We start from the raw sequence: 18,899 nt of genomic DNA on the forward strand, positions 1-18,899 counted from the left end.
CAGTCCATCCCAGTGACACCAGTGACACCAGCAACACAGCCCACTCCATCCCAGTCCATCCCAGTCCATCCCAGTGCTCCCAGTGCCCCGGCCCTGCCCCTCCCAGTGCTCCCAGTTCGGGCGTGCCCGTGACTCACAGCCCCGGCAGCAACAACAACAGCGGGGGGGGGCACTGGGGGGGCTCCTGGGGGGCCCCAAAAGGGCCTGGGGGGGGCGGGGGGGGGCGGGGAGGGACCCCCCATGTCCAGCCCCTGTCCCGTGTCCGGCCGTGTCCCCCCCGCTCCCCGATGTCCCCCCTGGTCCCCGATGTCCCCCCCCCGCCCCTCCCCCTTTTGTCCCCTCCGTGTCCCCCCCCCCGCCCCCGCCGAGGAATTTGGGAATTTGGGAATTTTGGAATTTTCTCCATCAACAACGATGAGCTCATGGAGGGGGGGGGGGGGGGAGGGCGGAGGGGCCCCGCCGGGGGGGGGTCCCGGCCCCAGCCCCCACTCCCGACGCGTTTATTGATCGATCGATTCCATCGCGGGATCGATTCCAAAGCCGCATTTATCGATCGCTGCGCTATCGCTTCGTGCATTGATCGATGGCTCCCGGCCGCTGTCGCCGCCCTGCGCCCGAGGCCGCGCCCTCCCCGCGGGGTCCCCATCGCTGTCACCACGGCCGCTCCTCCCGCAGCGTCCCCGTGCCTGGGGACACAGTCTGTGTCCCCATGTCCCCATGCTCAGTGTCCCCGTGTCCCCATGCTCAGTGTCACAGTCTGTGTCCCCATGTCCCCATGCTCAGTGTCCCCGTGTCCCCATGCTCAGTGTCACAGTCTGTGTCCCCATGTCCCCATGCTCAGTGTCCCCGTGTCCCCATGCTCAGTGTCCCCAGTGTCCCTATGCTCAGTGTCACAGTCTGTGTCCCCATGTCCCCGTGCTCAGTGTCCCCAGTGTCCCCATGCTCAGTGTCCCCCGCTGTCCCCATGCTCAGTGTCCCCGTGTCCCCATGCTCAGTGTCACAGTCTGTGTCCCCATGTCCCCATGCTCAGTGTCCCCGTGTCCCCATCCCTGGTGTCACAGTCTGTGTCCCCATGTCCCCATGCTCAGTGTCCCCGTGTCCCCATCCCTGGTGTCACAGTCTGTGTCCCCAGTGTCCCCATCCTCAGTGTCCCCCGCTGTCCCCATGCTCAGTGTCACAGTCCCTGTCCCCAGTGTCCCCATCCTCAGTGTCCCCGTGTCCCCATCCCTGGTGTCACAGTCCCTGTCCCCAGTGTCCCCATCCCTGGTGTCACAGTCTGTGTCCCCATGTCCCCATGCTCAGTGTCCCTGTGTCCCCATGCTCAGTGTCCCCGCTGTCCCCATCCCTGGTGTCACAGTCCCTGTCCCCAGTGTCCCCATCCCTGGTGTCACAGTCTGTGTCCCCAGTGTCCCCATCCTCAGTGTCCCCCGCTGTCCCCATGCTCAGTGTCCCCCGCGATCCCCATGCTCAGTGTCCCCGTGTCCCCATCCCTGGTGTCACAGTCCCTGTCCCCAGTGTCCCCATCCTCAGTGTCCCCCGCTGTCCCCATCCCCAGTGTCACAGTCTCTGTCCCCATTGTCCCCAGTGTCCCCATCCTCGGTGTCCCCCGCTGTCCCCCAGGGGAGGCTCCTCAGCTCCTCGGGGCTCCCCAGCTCCCGCAGCCGCCCCCCCTCCAGCAGTGCCACCCTCGGTGCCAGCTGTGCCAGGGCCACCCTCGCTGTCACCAGCAGCACCGCCGGGCCCTGCCCTGGCCCGCGGCCACGCAGCAGCTCCTGCTCCACCTGCGGGGACACAGCGGGGACAGGGGCACACAGGGGGACACGGGGGGACACGGTGGGGATGGGGGACACGGGGGGAGAGCAGGGACCCAGAGCGTGGGGACACGTGGGGCCAAAGGGACATCGGGACTGGGCTGGCGCAGGACAAGGTGACATGAGGGAGGTGGGGACCCAGGGGACACACGGGGAGCGTCCTGGGGGAGTTGGTGGCCCAGGGGACCTGGCACAGGAGAGCCCAGGGGACACAGGGATGGGAACAGAGGGGACACGGGGCATAGGGGGGACACAGGGATTGGGGACCCAGGGGACACAGGGACCCAGGGGACACGGGGCATAGGGGGGACACAGGGATTGGGGACCCAGGGGACACAGGGAGTGAGGACCCAGGGGACACGGGGACCCAGGGGATATGGGACATATGGGGGACACGAGGATTGGGGACCCAGGGAGTGAGGACCCAGAGGACAGGGGGACCCAGGGGACCCAGGGGACATGGGAAATGGAGACCCAGGGGACAAGGGGACTCAGGGGACACGGGGCCTATGGGGGACACGAGGATTGGGGACCCAGGGGACACAGGGACCCAGGGGACACAGGGCCTATGGGGGACATGAGGATTGGGGACCCAGGGGACACAAGGATTGGGGACCCAAAGGACGTGGGGAATGGGGACCCAAAGGACATGGGGACAAGGAAGGGACCCAGGGGATCTACAGGGACCAAAGGGACACAGGGGCAGGGACACAGGGAGTTTGGACACCTGGAGACCCCAGGGGACATGGGGGACAGCAGCCAAGGGGACACAGGGAGTGGGGACCCAGGGGACACAAGGACATATGGGGGTCACAGGGATTGGGGACCCAGGGGACACAGGGACCCAGGGGACACGGGGCCTATGGGGGACATGAGGATTGGGGACCCAGGGGACACAAGGATTGGGGACCCAAAGGACGTGGGGAATGGGGACCCAAAGGACATGGGGACAAGGAAGGGACCCAGGGGATCCACAGGGACCAAAGGGACACAGGGGCAGGGACACAGGGAGTTTGGACACCTGGAGACCCCAGGGGACATGGGGGACAGCAGCCAAGGGGACACAGGGAGTGGGGACCCAGGGGACACAAGGACATATGGGGGTCACAGGGATTGGGGACCCAAGGGACACAGGGAGTGGGGACCCAGAGGACAGGGAGACCCAGGGGACGCAGGGGACACAGGACATATGGGGGGACACAGGGAGTGGGGACCCAGGGGACCCAGGGGACGCAGGGAACGCAGGGGACGGGGCTGTGGGACGCAGGGGACCCAGGGGACACAGGGACGGGGACACAGGGACACAGGGCCGGGGCTGTGACCCACCTGGCACCGGGTCACGGGGTCGAGTGCCCTCGTGGGCTCATCCAGCACCAGCACCTGGGGGTTCCTGAGCAGCGCCCGGGCCAGCGCCACCCCTTGTGCCTGTCCCCCTGAGAGCTGCATCCCCCGTGGGCCCACCTCTGGGGACAGAGGGGACACCGTGGGGACACTGTGGGGACACTGCGGGGACACCATGGGGACACAGTGGGGACACAGTGGGGACACCATGGGGACACAGTGGGGACACCGCAGGGACACCATGGGGACATAATGGGGACCCACAGGGACACTGCGGGGACACAGTGGGGACACAAGTGGGGACACAGTGGGGACACAGTGGGGACACTGCGGGGACACCATGGGGACACAGTGGGGACACCATGGGGACACTGCGGGGACACCATGGGGACATAATAGGGACACCACGGGGACACAATGGGGACACCACGGGGACATTGCGGGGACACCATGGGGACACTGTGGGGACACAATGGGGACACTGTGGGGACACACTGGGGAGCTGCACCCACTGTGCTCTGCGCTCTGGGGACAGTGAGGGGACAGGGAGGAGGCAGAGAGGGGACAGCAAGGGGACAACAATGGGACACTGTGGGGACAGCACGGGGACACTGAGGGGACACCATGGGGACATAATGGGGACACATTGGGAAAAGTAGGGAGACCAAGGGGACACTTTGGCCACATTACTGGGACACTTTTAGGACATCTTTGGGACACACTGGGGACACTGCAGGGGGACACCTGCTGTACCTGAGTTGTGGGAACAGCAGGGGACACTGTGGGGACACTATGGGGACACACTGGGAAAATTTGGGAGACCAAGGGGACACCTTTACGACATCTTTGGGACACACTGCAGGGGGACACCTGCCGTACCTGTGTCACTAAGGGGACACAACGGGGACACAATGGGGACACAATGGGGACATAATGGGGACACGATGGATACACGATGGGGACACAATAGGGACATCATGGGGACACAATGGGGACACCATGGGGACACAACAGGGACACAATTTTCCCTGCAGGGGGACACCTGCTGTACCTGTGTCACTAAGGGGACACCATGGGGACACCATGGGGACACAGTTTCCCTGCAGGGGGACACCTGCTGTACCTGTGTCACCATGGGGACAGCATGGGACACCATGGGGACACCATGGGGACACCACGGGGACACCACGGGGACACCATGGGGACACAGTTTCCCTGCAGGGGGACACCTGCTGTACCTGTGTCACCATGGGGACAGCATGGGACAGCATGGGGACACCATGGGGACACCATGGGGACACAACGGGGACACCATGGGGACAAAATGGGGACACAACAGGGACACAGTTTTCCCTGCAGGGGGACACCTGCTGTACCGGTGTCACTATGGGGACACCATGGGGACACCATGGGGACACAGTTTCCCTGCAGGGGGACACCTGCCGTACCTGTGTCACTATGGGGACATGATGGGGACACCATGGGGACACCATGGGGACACCATGGGGACATTGTGGGGACACGATGGGGACACCTGCCGTACCTGTGTCGTAGCCCTGCGGCAGCTGCTGTGCCCAGCTGTGCACCCCCACCCGCCGCGCCGCTGCCACCACCGGTGTCCCCTCCTTGTGTCCCCAGCCCAGCTTGATGTTGGAGCTGAGCGTGCGGGACAAGAGGGACGGGCACTGCAGGACACCGGCCACCTGTGGGGACAGGGGGGACACGTCAGGATTTGGCAGGGACAGGGAGGGGACATGCAGAGACACGCGGGGTGGTGGCAGCGTCGTGGTGAGGCTGGCTGGTGACACAGGGATGGCTGTGAAGAACTGCTGGGGACACGGGGTGGCAATGGGGATGTGCTGGGGACACGGGGTGGCATGGTGGCCGTGGCTGTTGGGACAATGGGGTAGCCATGGTAACCCACTGGTGACACTGGGGTGGAACTGGGGACGCAGGGGGTGGCACTGAGGCACCCACTGGTGACTTTGGGGTGGCAGTAGGGACCCATTTGGGGCACAGGAGTGACCTGAGGGTGGCAGTGGGGACCTGTTGAGGACCAGGTGTGGACCCAGGGGTGGCTGTGGGGACCTGTTGGGGACAACAGGGTGGTCATGGGGACACAATGCAGAGGTTTGGTGACACGGGGACAGCAGCAGGGGATGGATGGTGACTTTGGGGTGGCTGTGGGGACCTGCTGGGGACAACAGGGTGGTCATGGGGACACAATGCAGAGGTTTGGTGACACGGGGACAGCAGCAGGGGATGGATGGTGACTTTGGGGTGGCTGTGGGGACCTGTCGGGGACAACACTGGTGACACTGGGGTGGCAGTAAGGACCCATTTGGGGCACAGGAGTGACCTAGAGGTGGCTGCAGGGACCTGCTGGGGACAACAGGGTGGCCATGGGGACACAATGCAGAGGTTTGGTGACACGGGGACAGCAGCAGGGGATGGATGGTGACCTGGGGGTGGCTGTGGCCACCCGGGGGTGGCCCGTGAGTGTCACCTGTTACAACGCAGAGGTTTGGTGACAGGGGGACAGCAGCGGGGGATGGTTTGGTGACAGGGGGACAGCAGCGGGGGATGCATGGTGACACGGGGACAGCAGCAGGGGATGGATGGTGACCCAGGGGAGCCTGTGGCCACCCGGGGGTGGCCCGTGAGTGTCACCTGTTACAACGCAGAGCTTTGGTGACAGGGGGACAGCAGCGGGGGATGGTTTGGTGACACGGGGACAGCAGCAGGGGATGGATGGTGACACGGGGACAGCAGCAGGGGATGGATGGTGACCCGGGGGTGGCTGTGACCACCCGGGGGTGGCCCGTGAGTGTCACCTGTTCCCGCAGAGCGGGCTCCGAGCGCGGGTTCAGGGGGGTCCCGTTCAGCAGCACGGCCCCGCCCGCCAGGGGGCGCAGCCCCAGCGCGGCCGCCGCCAGGGAGCTCTTCCCGCCGCCAGGGGGCGCCAGCACGGCCACGGCCTCCCCGGGGCGCACCGACAGCGACACCCCCTGGTGGCGGGAACAGGGATCGCACCCGGCACCGCCCCGTGGCCCCAGTGTCCCCCCATGTCCCGTGTCCCCCCGTGTCCCCAATGTCCCCTTGTCCCCCCGTGTCCCATGTGCCCCCATGCCCACAATATCCCCTTGTCTCCCCATGTCCCATGTGCCCCCATGCCCACAATATCCTTCTGTCTCCCCATATCCCACGTGTCCCCCCCGTGTCCCCAATGTTCCCTCATCCCGTCATGTCCCATGTGTCCCTATGTCCACAATATCCTTTTGTCCCCCCATCTCCCATGTGTCCCTATGTCCACAATATCCTTTTGTCCCCCCATGTCCCACGTGTCCCCCCCGTGTCCCCAATGTCCCCTTGTCCCCCCATGTCCCATGTGCCCCCATGCCCACAATATCCTTCTGTCTCCCCATGTCCCACGTGTCCCCCCCTGTCCCCAATGTCCCCTTATCCCATCATGTCCCATGTGTCCCTATGTCCCCCCATCTCCCATGCATCCCCCCACGTCCTCAATATCTCCTTGTCCCCCCATGTCCCACATGGCCCCATGTCCACAATACCCCCTTGTGCCCCTGTCCCATGTGTCCCCCCGTGTCCCCAATGTCCCCTTGTCCCCCCATGTCCCATGTGTCCCTGTGTCCACAATATCCCCTTGTCTCCCCATGTCCCCCCTGTGTCCCCAATGTCCCCTTGTCCCCGCACGTCCGACATGTCCCCCCGTGTCCCCTTGTCCCCCCATGTCCCATTGTGTCCCCATGTCCCACGTGTTCCCCCCATGTCCCCAATGTCCCCTTGTCCTGCCATGTCCCATGTGTCCCCCCGTGGCCCCAGTGTCCCCTTGTCCCCCCATATCCCATGTATCCCCATGTCCCCCATATCCCCCTTGTCCCCCCATGTCCCATGTGTCCCCCCATGTCCCTAATATTCCCTTGTCCCCCCAAGTCCCACGTGTCCCCCCCATGTCCCCAGTGTCCCCTTGTGGGCGTGGCCCATGTCCCATGTGTCCCCCCATGGCCCCAATGTCCCCTTGTCCCCTTATGTCCCATTGTGTCTCCATGTCCCATGTGTCCCCTCCACGTCCCCAATGTCCCCTTGCCCCCCATGTCCCATGTGTCCCCCCATGGCCCCAATGTCCCCTTGTCCCCCATGTCCCATGTGTCCCCCCATGGCCCATGTTACCCCATGTTCACAATACCCCCATGTTTCCCCATGTCCCATGTCCCCAATGTCCCGTTGCCCCCCATGTCCCATGTGTCCCCCCGTGGCCCCAATGTCCCCTTGTCCCCCCATGTCCCATGTTACCCCATGTTCACAATACCCCCATGTTTCCCCATGTCCCCAATGTCCCCGTGTCCCCCCAATGTCCCTTGTCCCCCCATGTCCCCGTGTCCCCCGCACCTTGAGGACTGGCTCGGACCGCCCAGGGTAGGACATCCAGACATCCTTGAGGCACAGCCCTGGAGTCCCTGTGGTGTCACAGCTCTGGGGTGCCACAGGTGATGGTGGCCCTGCGGGTGTCCCTGCCCTGGCCTGCTCCAGCAGCTCCAGCAGCGTCTCAGAGGAGCCAACGGCCTTGGCCAGGATGGGGACATACAGCAGCACAGCCTGGGGACATGGGGTGACATGGGGAGCTATGGCATGGCCTGGGGGACACAAGGGACATTGGGGACACAGTGGGACATGGGGGGTGATAGGGACATGGGGACATGGGGTGACATGGGGGAGCTATGGCATGGCCTGGAGGACACAAGGGACATTGGGGACACAGGTGACAGTGGGACATGGGGGGATGATGGGGGGACATGAGGGAGCTATGGCATGGCCTGGGGGACACAAAGGACATTGGGGACACAGGTGACAGTGGGACATGGGGGGATGATGGGGGGACATGGGGACATGAGGTGACATGAGGGAGCTATGGCATGGCTGGGGGACACAAGGGACATTGGGGACACAGGTGACAGTGGGACATGGGGGGTGATGGGGGGGCATGGCAGAGCCTGGGGACAGGGGGGAGCTTGGGGGAACATGGGGACAGGGACAGGGACAGGGACAGGGACAGTAAGGTGGGAATGGGGCTTGAGGGCACGGAGGGGATAAAACACGGCTGGGACAGGCTGGGGACATGGAGAACAGGCATGGGGACATGGATGGGGACACAGGGAGCTGGTGGGGACACCGGGACATAAGTGAGGGAACACAACAGGCTGGGGCGGGGACACAGGAGACGGGGACAGGGACATGGCCAGGAGAACATGGGGACATCACTGTGGGGATGTGGGGACACGGGGGACACAGTGAATGGGGTTGGGGACAGACTGGGGACATGTACAGGACACGTTTGTCACCTCCACAGCCCTGGTGAACTGCAGCTGGCACATGAGGATGGTGACCAGCTCCCCACGGGTGACACTCCCTGCGGCCACCAAGCGTCCCCCCAGGAAGAGCAGCGCCAGCTTCAGGGCCAGGGCAGGAAACTGGGGACACGGGGACACGGGGACACGGGGTGTCAGGCCAGCCTCCTGTCCCTGTGTCCCCAGCCCCGTGCCACCACCATGTCCCCTTCCCCAGGCCACCCAGCCCCGTGCTCCTCCAGCCCAGGCCACCATGTCCCCATGTCCCCTGGCCCCACGCTGCTGCTCCGCATGTCCTGCCACCCCCGTGCCACCATGTCCCCGTGTCCCCCGGCCCTTTGCCACTGTGTCCCCACATCCCCACAGCTGCCACCCCCGTGCCACCATGTCCCCGTGTCCCCAGCCCTTTGCCACTGTGTCCCCTGTCCTCACATCTGCCACCCCCGTGCCACCATGTCCCCGCGTCCCCTGGCCCTTTGCCACTGTGTCCCGTCCCCACATCTGCCACCTCCGTGCCACCATGTCCCCGCGTCCCCTGGCCCTTTGCCACTGTGTCCCCTGTCCCCACATCCCCACAGCTGCCACCCCCGTGCCACCATGTCCCCCGGCCCTTTGCCACTGTGTCCCCTGTCCCCACATCACCACATCTGCCACCCCCGTGCCACCATGTCCCCGTGTCCCCTGTCCCTTTGCCACTGTGTCCCCTGTCCCCCCACCTCCCATCCCTGTGTCACCACCCCCGTGTCCCCATGCCCCTGTACCCATCTTCACCCCCTGCCACCACACCCAAGGTGGTGCCACCCCTCCATGTCCCCTATTCCAACGCCACCACATCCCCACATCTGCCATCCCTGTGCCACCACCCCCGTGTCCCCAAGTCCCTGTACCCATCTTCATCCCCCTGCCACCACATCCAACATGGTGCCACCTCTCCATGTCCCCTATTCCAATGTCACCACACCCCCATGTCCCCTGTCCCTTTGCCACTGTGTCCCCTGCCACCACATCTGCCATCCCTGTGCCACCACCCCCGTGTCCCCATGTCCCTGTACCCATCTTCATCCCCTGCCACCACACCCAAGGTGGTGCCACCCCTCCACGTCCCCTATTCCAACACTACCACATCCCCACATCTGCCAGCCCTGTGCCACCATCCCCGTGTCCCCATGTCCCTCAGCCCCCTGCCACCACACCCAAGGTGACTCCTGCTGCCACCTCTCCATGTCCCCTATTCCAACGCCACCACATCCCCATGTCCCCTGGCCCTTTGCCACTGTGTCCCCGGTCCCCACATCCCCACAGCTGCCACCCCCGTGCCACCATGTCCCCGTGTCCCCTGGCCCTTTGCCACTGTGTCCCCTGTCCCCACACCTCCCATCCCTGTGCCACCATCCCCATGTCCCCATGTCCCCCTGTACCCGTGTCTTCATCCCCTGCCACCACATCCCAGGTGACCTCCTGCTGCCACCTCTCCATGTCCCCTGGCCCTTCGCCACTGTGTCCCCTGTCCCCACATCCCCACATCTGCCATCCCTGTGCCACCATCCCCATGTCCCCAAGCCCCCGTACCCGTGTCTTCATCCCCTGCCACCACACCCAAGGTGATTCCTGCTGCCACCTCTCCATGTCCCCTATTCCAACACCACCACACCCCCGTGTCCCCGTCCCTTTGCCACTGTGTCCCCTGTCCCCACATCCCCACATCTGCCACCCCCGTGCTACCATGTCCCCGTGTCCCCTGGCCCTTTGCCACTGTGTCCCCTGCCACCACATCTGCCATCCCTGTGCCACCACCCCTGTGTCCCCATGTCTTCACCCCCCTGCCACCACATCCAAGGTGACTCCTGCTGCCACCTCTCCATGTCCCCTGTCCCTTTGCCACTGTGTCCCCTGTCCCCACATCTGCCATCCCTGTGCCACCATCCCCATGTCCCCATGTCCCCCAGCCCCATGCCACCACACCCAAGGTGACCTCCTGCTGCCACCTCTCCATGTCCCCTATTCCAATGTCACCACACCCCCATGTCCCCTGGCCCTTTGCCACTGTGTCCCTGTGTCCCCTGTCCCCACATCTGCCATCCCTGTGCCACCACCCCCATGTCCCCATGTCTTCACCCCCCTGCCACCACACCCAAGGTGACTCCTGCTGCCACCTCTCCATGTCCCCTATTCCAACGCCACCGCACCCCCATGTCCCCCAGCCCCGTGCCACCACGTGCCCTTGTCCCCAGCCCCTGCTGCTCACCCCCGGTGTCCCCAGTGTCCCCAGTGTCCCCAGGGTCCCCGTACCCCGCTGGCCCAGAGCCCGGCCGCGTAGGCCAGCGCCTCCCTCTGCTCCAGCCGGTGTCCCTGTGCCAGCTGCCGCCGGACGCGCTCGGTGACACCGGCCTCGTGCCCGAAGGCCCTGACTGTCCCCATGGCCCCCAGGGACTCCAGGGCCACCGCCGTGGTGCTGGCCTGGGCTGCCCGCACCTGCTGGGCCAGCTCCTGGGGACACGGGGGACAATGGGACACACTGGGGACAAGGGGGTCACCCTGGGGACAGGGGGGACAATGGGACACACTGGGGACACACTGGGGACACGGGGGACAATGGGACACACTGGGGACACACTGGGGTCACCCTGGGGACACGGGGGACAATGGGTCACACGGGGGACAAGGGGGACAGGGGGTCACACTGGGGCCACCCTGGGGTCACCCTGGGGACAGGGGGTCACACTGGGGTCACTCTGGGGTCACCCTGGGACAGGGGGAAGAGGGTGTCACCATGGGGTCACACTGGGGACACACTGGGGTCACCCTGGGGACAGGGGGGACAATGGGGTCACACCGGGGACACCCTGGGGACACGGGGGACAGGGGGGACAATGGATCACACTGGGGACACAGGGGACAATGGGACACACTGGGGACACCCCGGGGTCACACTGGGGCCACCCTGGGGTCACCCTGGGGACAGGGGGGACAGGGGGTCACACTGGGGACACAGGGTCACCCTGGGGCCACCCTGGGGACAAGGGGGTCACCCTGGGGACACAGGGGACAGGGGGGGCACTGTGGGGATACCCTGGGGTCACCCTGGGGACAAGGGGGCCACCCTGGGGTCACCCTGGGGACAAGGGGGGCACTGTGGGGACACCCTGGGGTCACACTGGGGACATGGGGGTCACCATGGGGCCACCCTGGGGACAAGGGGAACACCCTGGGGCCACCCTGGGGTCACACAGGGGATAGGGGGTCACCGTGGGGTCACCATGGGGTCACCGTGGGGACAAGGGGGACACCCTGGGGCCACCACAAGGATGGGGGGACACGGGACCACCACAGGGTCATCAGGGGGTCATGAGGGTCAGCACAGGGTCACCAAGGGGTCACGAAGGGACAGGGAGGTCACCAAGGGGTCACCGTGGGGACAGGGAGGAACCAGGGGACAGGAGGAGGTGACAGAGGGCATGGGGGAAGGGACAAAAGGGACAGGGAGGGGACAGGAAGGACTCGGAGTGAACTTGAGGGGCAGGGAGGGGACAATGGGGACAGGGAGGGGACAATGGGCACAGGAAGGTGACACTGGGGAAAGAGAGGTGACAATGGGGACAGGGAGGTGACAATGGGTGCAGGGAGGTGACAGGGAGGTGACAGAGGGCCCAGGGAGGTGACAAGGGGCCCAGGGAGGTGACACTGGGGACAGGGAGGTGACAGGGAAGTGACAATGGGCCCAAGGAGGTGACAGTGGGCCCAGGGAGGTGACACTGGAGACAGGGAGGTGACAAGGGGCTCAGGGAGGTGACAGAGGGCACAGGGAGGTGACAGGTCAGTGACAGAGGGCCCAGGGAGGTGACAGAGGGCCCAGGGAGGTGACACTGGGGACAGGGAGGTGACACTGGGGACAGGGAGGTGGCAGGGAGGTGACAAGGGGCCCAAGGAGGTGACAAGGGGCCCAGGGAGGTGACGATGGAGACAGGGAGGTGACAAGGAGGTGACAGAGGGCCCAGGGATGTGACACAGGGCTCAGGGAGGTGGCAGGGAGGTGACAGAGGGCCCAGGTCAGTGACAGAGGGCCCAGGGAGGTGACAAGGGGCCCAGGGAGGTGACACAGGGCTCAGGGAGGTGACAGAGGGCCCAGGGAGGTGGCAGGGAGGTGACAACGGGCCCAAGGAGGTGACACTGGAGACAGGGAGGTGACAATGGGCACAGGGAGGTGACACGGAGGTGACTGGGCACAGGGAGGTGACACTGAGGGCAGGGAGGTGACAATGGGGACAGGGAGGTGACAGGGAGGTGTCAAAGGGCCCAAGGAGGTGACAGTGCGCCCAGGGAGGTGACAGAGGCGACAGGGAGGTGACAAGGGGCCCAGGGAGGTGGCAGGGATGTGACAAGGGGCCCAAGGAGGTGACAGAGGGCCCAGGGAGCTGACAAGGGGCCCAGGGAGGTGACACTGGAGACAGGGAGGTGACAATGGAGACAGGGAGGTGACAATGGGCCCAAGGAGGTGACGAAGGGGACAGGGAGGTAACAGAGGGGACAGGGAGGTGACAGGGAGGTGACAAGGGGCCCAGGAAGGCGAGAGAGGGCCCAGGGAGGCAACAAGGGGCCCAAGGAGGTGACGATGGAGACAGGGAGGTGACAGGTCGGTGACAGAGGGCCCAGGTCGGTGACAGAGGGCCCAGGGAGGTGACAGGGATGTGACAGAGGGCCCAGGGAGGTGGCAGGGAGGTGACAGAGGGCCCAGGGCAGTGACAGAGGGCCCAGAGAGGAGACAGAGGGCCCAGGTTGGTGACAGAGGGCCCAGGGAGGTGACACTGCTGACAGGGAGGTGACAGGGATGTGACAGAGGGCCCAGGGATGTGGCAGAGGGCCCAGGTTGGTGACAGGTCGGTGACAGAGGGCCCAGGTCGGTGACAGGTGGGTGACAGCGGGCCCAGGTGGGCGCCGGTACCTTCTGGAGGCGGCCCACGGCGCGCGGCAGCAGCAGGAACAGCGGCAGCGCCAGCAGCGTGAGCAGCGCCAGCGGCGGGGACAGCGCGGCCACCGTGGCCAGCAGCGCCAGCGCCCGCGCCAGCGCCCAGAGCCCCGGCACCAGCGCGTCCCCCAGCGCCGCGTGCGCCGCCTCGGCGTCCCCGGTCACCCGCGCCGCCACCGCGCCCGCCGTGTCCCCGAGGCGGCCCCCGGGGCCCGGCACGTCCCCCCGCAGCACCGCGGCCACCGCGCCCCGCTGCAGCCGCCGCCGCGCCCGCGTCAGCGCCAGCGCCGCCGCCGCGTCGCAGCCCAGCTCAGTGAGGGCGCTGCGCACATGAAACACAGGGGGTAAGAGGGGGGGACAATGAAAAACTGAGAAATATTATTTCTGGGGGGAGTGGGGGGAAAAAAAAAGGGGTTGCAGAACTGTGATGGTGGTGACGGGGGCGTTGTGTTGAAGGGAGAGAGGAGGGTTTGAGTCCGTGATTCAGAAGGCTTGATTTGTTATTTTATGATATGTATTGCATTAAAACTATACCAAAAGAGTAGAAGGAAAGGTTCTCAGGAGGCTGGCTGAGCTAAGAATAGGAAAGAAAGAATGAGAACAAAGGGTTGTGGCTGGGACAGCGAGTCCGAGCCAGCTGGGCTGTGATTGGCCATCCATTAGAAACAACCACACGAGCCCAATCCCAGATGCACCCGTTGCATTCCCCAGCAGCAGAAAATCAATGCTTGCGTTTTGTTCCTGAGGCTTCTCAGCTTCTCAAGAGGAAAAATCCTAAGGAAAGGGTTTTTCATAAAAAATCTTTTCATGAAAAACCCTTTCCTTGGGGATTTTTCCCCCTGAGAAGCTGGGAGGCCTCAGGAACAAAATGTTTTGGTAACAACATTGATAATCTGCTGCTGTGGAATGCAACAGGTGCATCTGGGATTGGGCTCGTGTGGTTGTTTCTAATGGATGGCCAATCACAGCCCAGCTGGCTCGGACTCTCTGTCCCAGACACAACCCTTTGTTATCATTCTTTGCTGTTCTATTCTTAGCTAAGCCTTCTGGTGAAACCTTTCCTTCCATTCTTTTGGTACAGTTTTAATGTAATATATACCATGAAATCATCATAATATATAATATGTAATATGTAATATATAATATATAATATATAATATATAATATATAATATATAATACATAATACATAATACATAATACATAATATATAATATAATAACATATAATATATAATATAAATCATCATAAAATAATAAATCAAGCCTTCTGAAACACGGGGTCAGATCCTCGTCTCTTCCCCCATCCAAAACCCCTGTGAACACCGGCACGGGGGGGGGCATCAGAGAAAAGGCAAAATAACCTTGAGACCAGCGTGCCATGGGAAGCAACCCCACCAAACCCACCGAAAAGACCCCCAAAGCAACGAGCCAGTGCAGAATTAAGAGATCAGAGTGATGTCTGGATGAAAAGACCCTAAAAACAAGGAGCCAGCACAGAATTAAGAGATCAGAGTAATGCCTGGATGAAAGGACCCCAAAACAACGAGCCAGCACAGAATTAAGAGATCACAGTGATGTCTGGATGAAAAGACCCCAAAATCAACAAGCCAGCACAGAATTAAGAGATCAGAGCGATGTCTGGACAAAAAGACCCCCAAAACAATGAGCTGACAGAGAATTTAGATATCAGAGTGATATCTGGATGAAAAGACCCCAAAACAACGAGCCAGCACAGAATTAAGAGATCAGAGCGATGTCTGGATGAAAAGACCCCAAAACAATGAGCTGACAGAGAATTTAGATATCAGAGTGATATCTGGATGAAAAGACCCCAAAACAACGAGCCAGCACAGAATTAAGAGATCAGAGTGATGTCTGGATGAAGAGACCCCCAAAACAACGAGCTGACAGAGAATTTAGAGATCAGAGTGATGTCTGGATGAAAAGACCCCAAAAACAATGAGCTGACACAGAATTAAGAGATTAGAGTGATGTCTGGATGAAAAGACCCCAAAAACAACGAGCCAATGCAGAACTAAGAAATCAGAGTGATGCCTGGATGAAAAGACCCCAAAAACAACAAGCCAACTCAGAACTAAGAGATCAGAGTGATGTCTGGACGAAAAGACCCCAAAACAATGAGCTGACAGAGAATTTAGATATCAGAGTGATGTCTGGATGAAAAGACCCCAAAAACAAGGAGCCAGCACAGAATTAAGAGATCAGAGTGATGCCTGGATGAAAAGACCCCAAAAACAAGGAGCCAGCACAGAATTAAGAGATCAGAGCGATGTCTGGGCAAAAAGACCCCAAAAACAAGGAGCCAGCACAGAACTAAGAGATCAGAGTGATGCCTGGATGAAAAGACCCCAAAAACAATGAGCAGACAGAGAATTAAGAGATCAGAGTGATGTCTGGACGAAAAGACCCCAAATCAATGAGCCAGCACAGAATTAAGAGATCAGAGTGATGTCTGGACGAAAAGACCCCAAAAACAACGAGCCAGCACAGAATTTAGATATCAGAGTGATATCTGGATGAAAAGACCCCAAAAACAAGGAGCCAGCACAGAATTTAGAGATCACAGTGATGTCTGGATGAAAGGACCCCAAAAACAATGAGCCAATGCAGAACAAAGAGATCAGAGTGATGTCTGGATGAAAAGACCCCAAAAACAATGAGCTGAAAGAGAATTTAGATATCAGAGTGATATCTGGATGAAAAGACCCCAAATCAATGAGCCAGCACAGAACTAAGAGATCAGAGTGATGTCTGGACGAAAAGACCCCAAATCAATGAGCCAGCACAGAATTAAGAGATCAGAGTGATGTCTGGACAAAAAGACCCAAAAACAAGGAGCCAGCACAGAACTAAGAGATCAGAGTGATGTCTGGAGGGGACGAACAGAGTGCCAAGCCTGCAGAGATGCTGGGAACCTTTGCTGCCCCTCGCCCTGAGCAGAGACCTCAGCTGGAACCAAGACCCCGAGGCTGGAGAACCCAAAAGTTGGGAAACGCGGGGAACAAACCCCGCTGCTCTGGTGAGGGAGGTGACAACGGGGACAGGGAGGTGGCAAGAAGGGAGGTCCCAAACGGGACCCCCAGCTCTGCCCTTGAGTGCACAAAGCCGCACATTCCTCCTCCTGCTCCTCCTCATCATCACCCTGGGAGCGGTTTGGGAGCCGTGGAGCTTCCCAGCCTTGAGCTGACCACTTTTAATAATGGCACTGAAAGGAGAACAAATCTCCTGGGCTGTTCATTTCCCCGGTGTCACCCACCTGCCCAGCCCCACCAGCACCAGGGGCCACACGGCCGCTGCCGCGTCCTCCTCCTGCGCCACCCGGTCGGTGACACGGCCCGTGAAGTAGGGGGCGGCCACCTCACCTGCGGGGACACAGCACCGGGGTCACCACGGCGGGTGGCGACACCAGAACCGGGGCAGAGGAATGGAAATGGGATCCTGACCCATCCCAGAATTGTGTGTTGAGCTCCAAAATCGGATCCCGATCCCCCAAACCGGGTGCTCAAAACCTCTGAATTGGGGCCTGACCCACAAATTGGTTTCTGACCTCGCTCAAATCAGATTCTGCCGCTCCCAAATTGGGTCCTGATCCCTCAAATTGGCCTTGAAAACTCCCATCAGGTCCTGCCCCTTGGCCCAGCTATGTCCAAACCCTCCAAATGGGATCCCAAAGCCCCTCAAAGGGGTCCTGCCATGTCCAAATTGGATCCCAAAGGCCCTCAAAGGGGTCCTGCCATGTCCAAACCCACAAATCAGATCCCAAAGCCCCTCAAATCGATCCTGACCCATCCCAGAATTGTGTGTCAAGCCCCAAAATGGGATCCCGATCCCCCAAACCAGGTGCTCAAAACCTCTGAATTGGGGCCTGACCCACAAATTGGCCTTGTGACCCCCCCACTGCAGCCTGAACCCCTCCAGTTGTGTCCAAACCCTGCAAATCAGATCCCAAAGCCCCTCAAAGGGGTCCTGCCATGTCCAAACCCTCCAGATGGGATCCCAGAGCCCCTCAGTTGGGTCCTGTTATGTCCAAATGGGATCCCAAAGCCCCTCAAAGGGCTCCTGTTATGTCCAAATTGGATCCCAAAGTCCCTCAATTGGGTCCTGCCATGTCCAAACCCTCCAAATTGGATCCCAATGGATCCCAAAGCCCCTCAAGGGGGTCCTGTTATGTCCAAATTGGATCCCAAAGCCCCTCAAAGGGGATCTGTTATGTACAAACCTTCCACATCAGATCCCAAAGCCCTTCAAATTGATCCTGACCCATCCCAGAATTGTGTGTCGAGCCCCAAAATCAGATCCCGATCCCCCAAACCGGGTGCTCAAAACCTCTGAATTGGGGCCTGACCCACAAATTGGCCTTGTGACCCCCACACTGCAGCCTGAACCCCTCCAGTTGTGTCCAAACCCTGCAAATCAGACCCCAATGCCCCTCAAAGGGGTCGTGTTATGTCCAGATGGGATCCCAAAGCCCCTCAGAGGGGTCCTGCCATGTCCAAACCCTGCAAATCAGATCCCAAAGCCCCTCAAGGGGGTCCTGCCATATCCAAACCTTCCAAATGGGATCCCAAAGCCTCTCAAAGGGGTCCTGTTATGTCCAAACCCATAAATCGGATCCCAAAGCCCCCCTAGGGGTCCTGCCATATCCAAACCCACAAATGGGATCCCAAACCCCCCCAAGGGGGTCCTGCCATATCCAAACCCACAAATGGGATCCCAAAGCCCCCCAAGGGGGTCCTGCCATGTCCAAACCCACAAATGGGATCCCAAACCCCCCCAAGGGGGTCCTGCCCCCCCGGTCGCGGTCCCCCCGTACCGAGAGCAGAAGCCGACATCAGCCCCCCCACCAGCGTCCATTGCCCGCGCTCGGGGCCCAGCAGGGCCAGGAGGCGGCGAATGGGGGGTGACAGCATCGGGGACACGGGGATCGGTGGGTGCTGCTGTGTCCCGGCGGGTCTCGCTCCGCTCCTGCTGGCTCCCGCTCCTGCTCCGGTCCCGCTCCCGGTTCTTGCCGCCGGTGCTCCCGGGGGTCCGTGCGGGTCCCGGTGCCGCTCGCGGCGTGTCCCGGTCCGGACCGTGTCGCTGCCGGACGGTGCCGGTGTGGCCGATGCCGCCCCGGTCCCTTCCCGGCAGCCGCCGCCGTTTCCCGGAACGCGCGCGCGGAAAGCCCGGGGAATCCCGGCCTGCCACGCCCACGCCCGAAATAACGCCTGTGATTGGTCAGAATGGAAGTGACATCATCGGTTGCCAGGCAGAGGGGGCCGGAACGGACTGAGAGGGGAAGGAGGCGGTGCCAGGAGGGGGCGGGGTCTGGGCGGGGTCTGGGCGTGAGGGGGCGGAGTCTGGGCGGGGATGGGGCGGGGAGGGGCGGGGATAGAGCGGGAATGGGGCGGGGCAGA

At 61.9% G+C, this 18,899-nt stretch overlaps 1 protein-coding gene and 1 long non-coding RNA gene across 5 annotated transcripts; both read right to left on the reverse strand.

Moving 5' to 3' along the window:
- Nucleotides 1–1,372: 1,372 nt before the first annotated feature.
- Nucleotides 1,373–18,704, reverse strand: LOC139585661 (antigen peptide transporter 1-like). 4 transcript variants are annotated; one of them, XM_071418499.1, is made up of 10 exons: nucleotides 18,317–18,704; nucleotides 16,760–16,865; nucleotides 13,458–13,803; nucleotides 10,808–11,005; nucleotides 8,513–8,641; nucleotides 7,563–7,769; nucleotides 5,987–6,160; nucleotides 4,696–4,855; nucleotides 3,138–3,274; nucleotides 1,373–1,781 (listed from the first exon to the last, which is right to left on the reverse strand). In XM_071418499.1, the coding sequence occupies exons 1-10, from the start codon at nucleotides 18,411–18,413 to the stop codon at nucleotides 1,527–1,529; spliced, it is 1,809 nt and encodes a 602-aa protein (XP_071274600.1). In that variant the 5' UTR covers nucleotides 18,414–18,704; the 3' UTR covers nucleotides 1,373–1,526. The 4 variants fall into 4 exon arrangements, with proteins under 4 accessions (XP_071274600.1, XP_071274601.1, XP_071274602.1 ...); XM_071418500.1 differs by having other exon boundaries at nucleotides 1,643–1,781; nucleotides 3,138–3,314; XM_071418501.1 differs by lacking the exons at nucleotides 1,373–1,781; nucleotides 3,138–3,274 and adding exons at nucleotides 3,331–4,367; nucleotides 4,520–4,577 and having other exon boundaries at nucleotides 4,687–4,855.
- LOC139585666 (uncharacterized) lies at nucleotides 16,894–18,146 on the reverse strand. Its single transcript, XR_011677197.1, has 3 exons — nucleotides 17,909–18,146; nucleotides 17,620–17,722; nucleotides 16,894–17,485 (listed from the first exon to the last, which is right to left on the reverse strand). It is a non-coding gene; the product is annotated as an uncharacterized lncRNA (long non-coding RNA).
- Nucleotides 18,705–18,899: the final 195 nt, after the last annotated feature.

The sequence above is a fragment of the Agelaius tricolor genome, unplaced genomic scaffold (assembly GCF_023055355.1).
Source record: "Agelaius tricolor isolate 1412-34295 unplaced genomic scaffold, bAgeTri1.0.p SCAF_87, whole genome shotgun sequence".
NCBI classification, from domain to species: Eukaryota; Metazoa; Chordata; class Aves; order Passeriformes; family Icteridae; genus Agelaius; species Agelaius tricolor.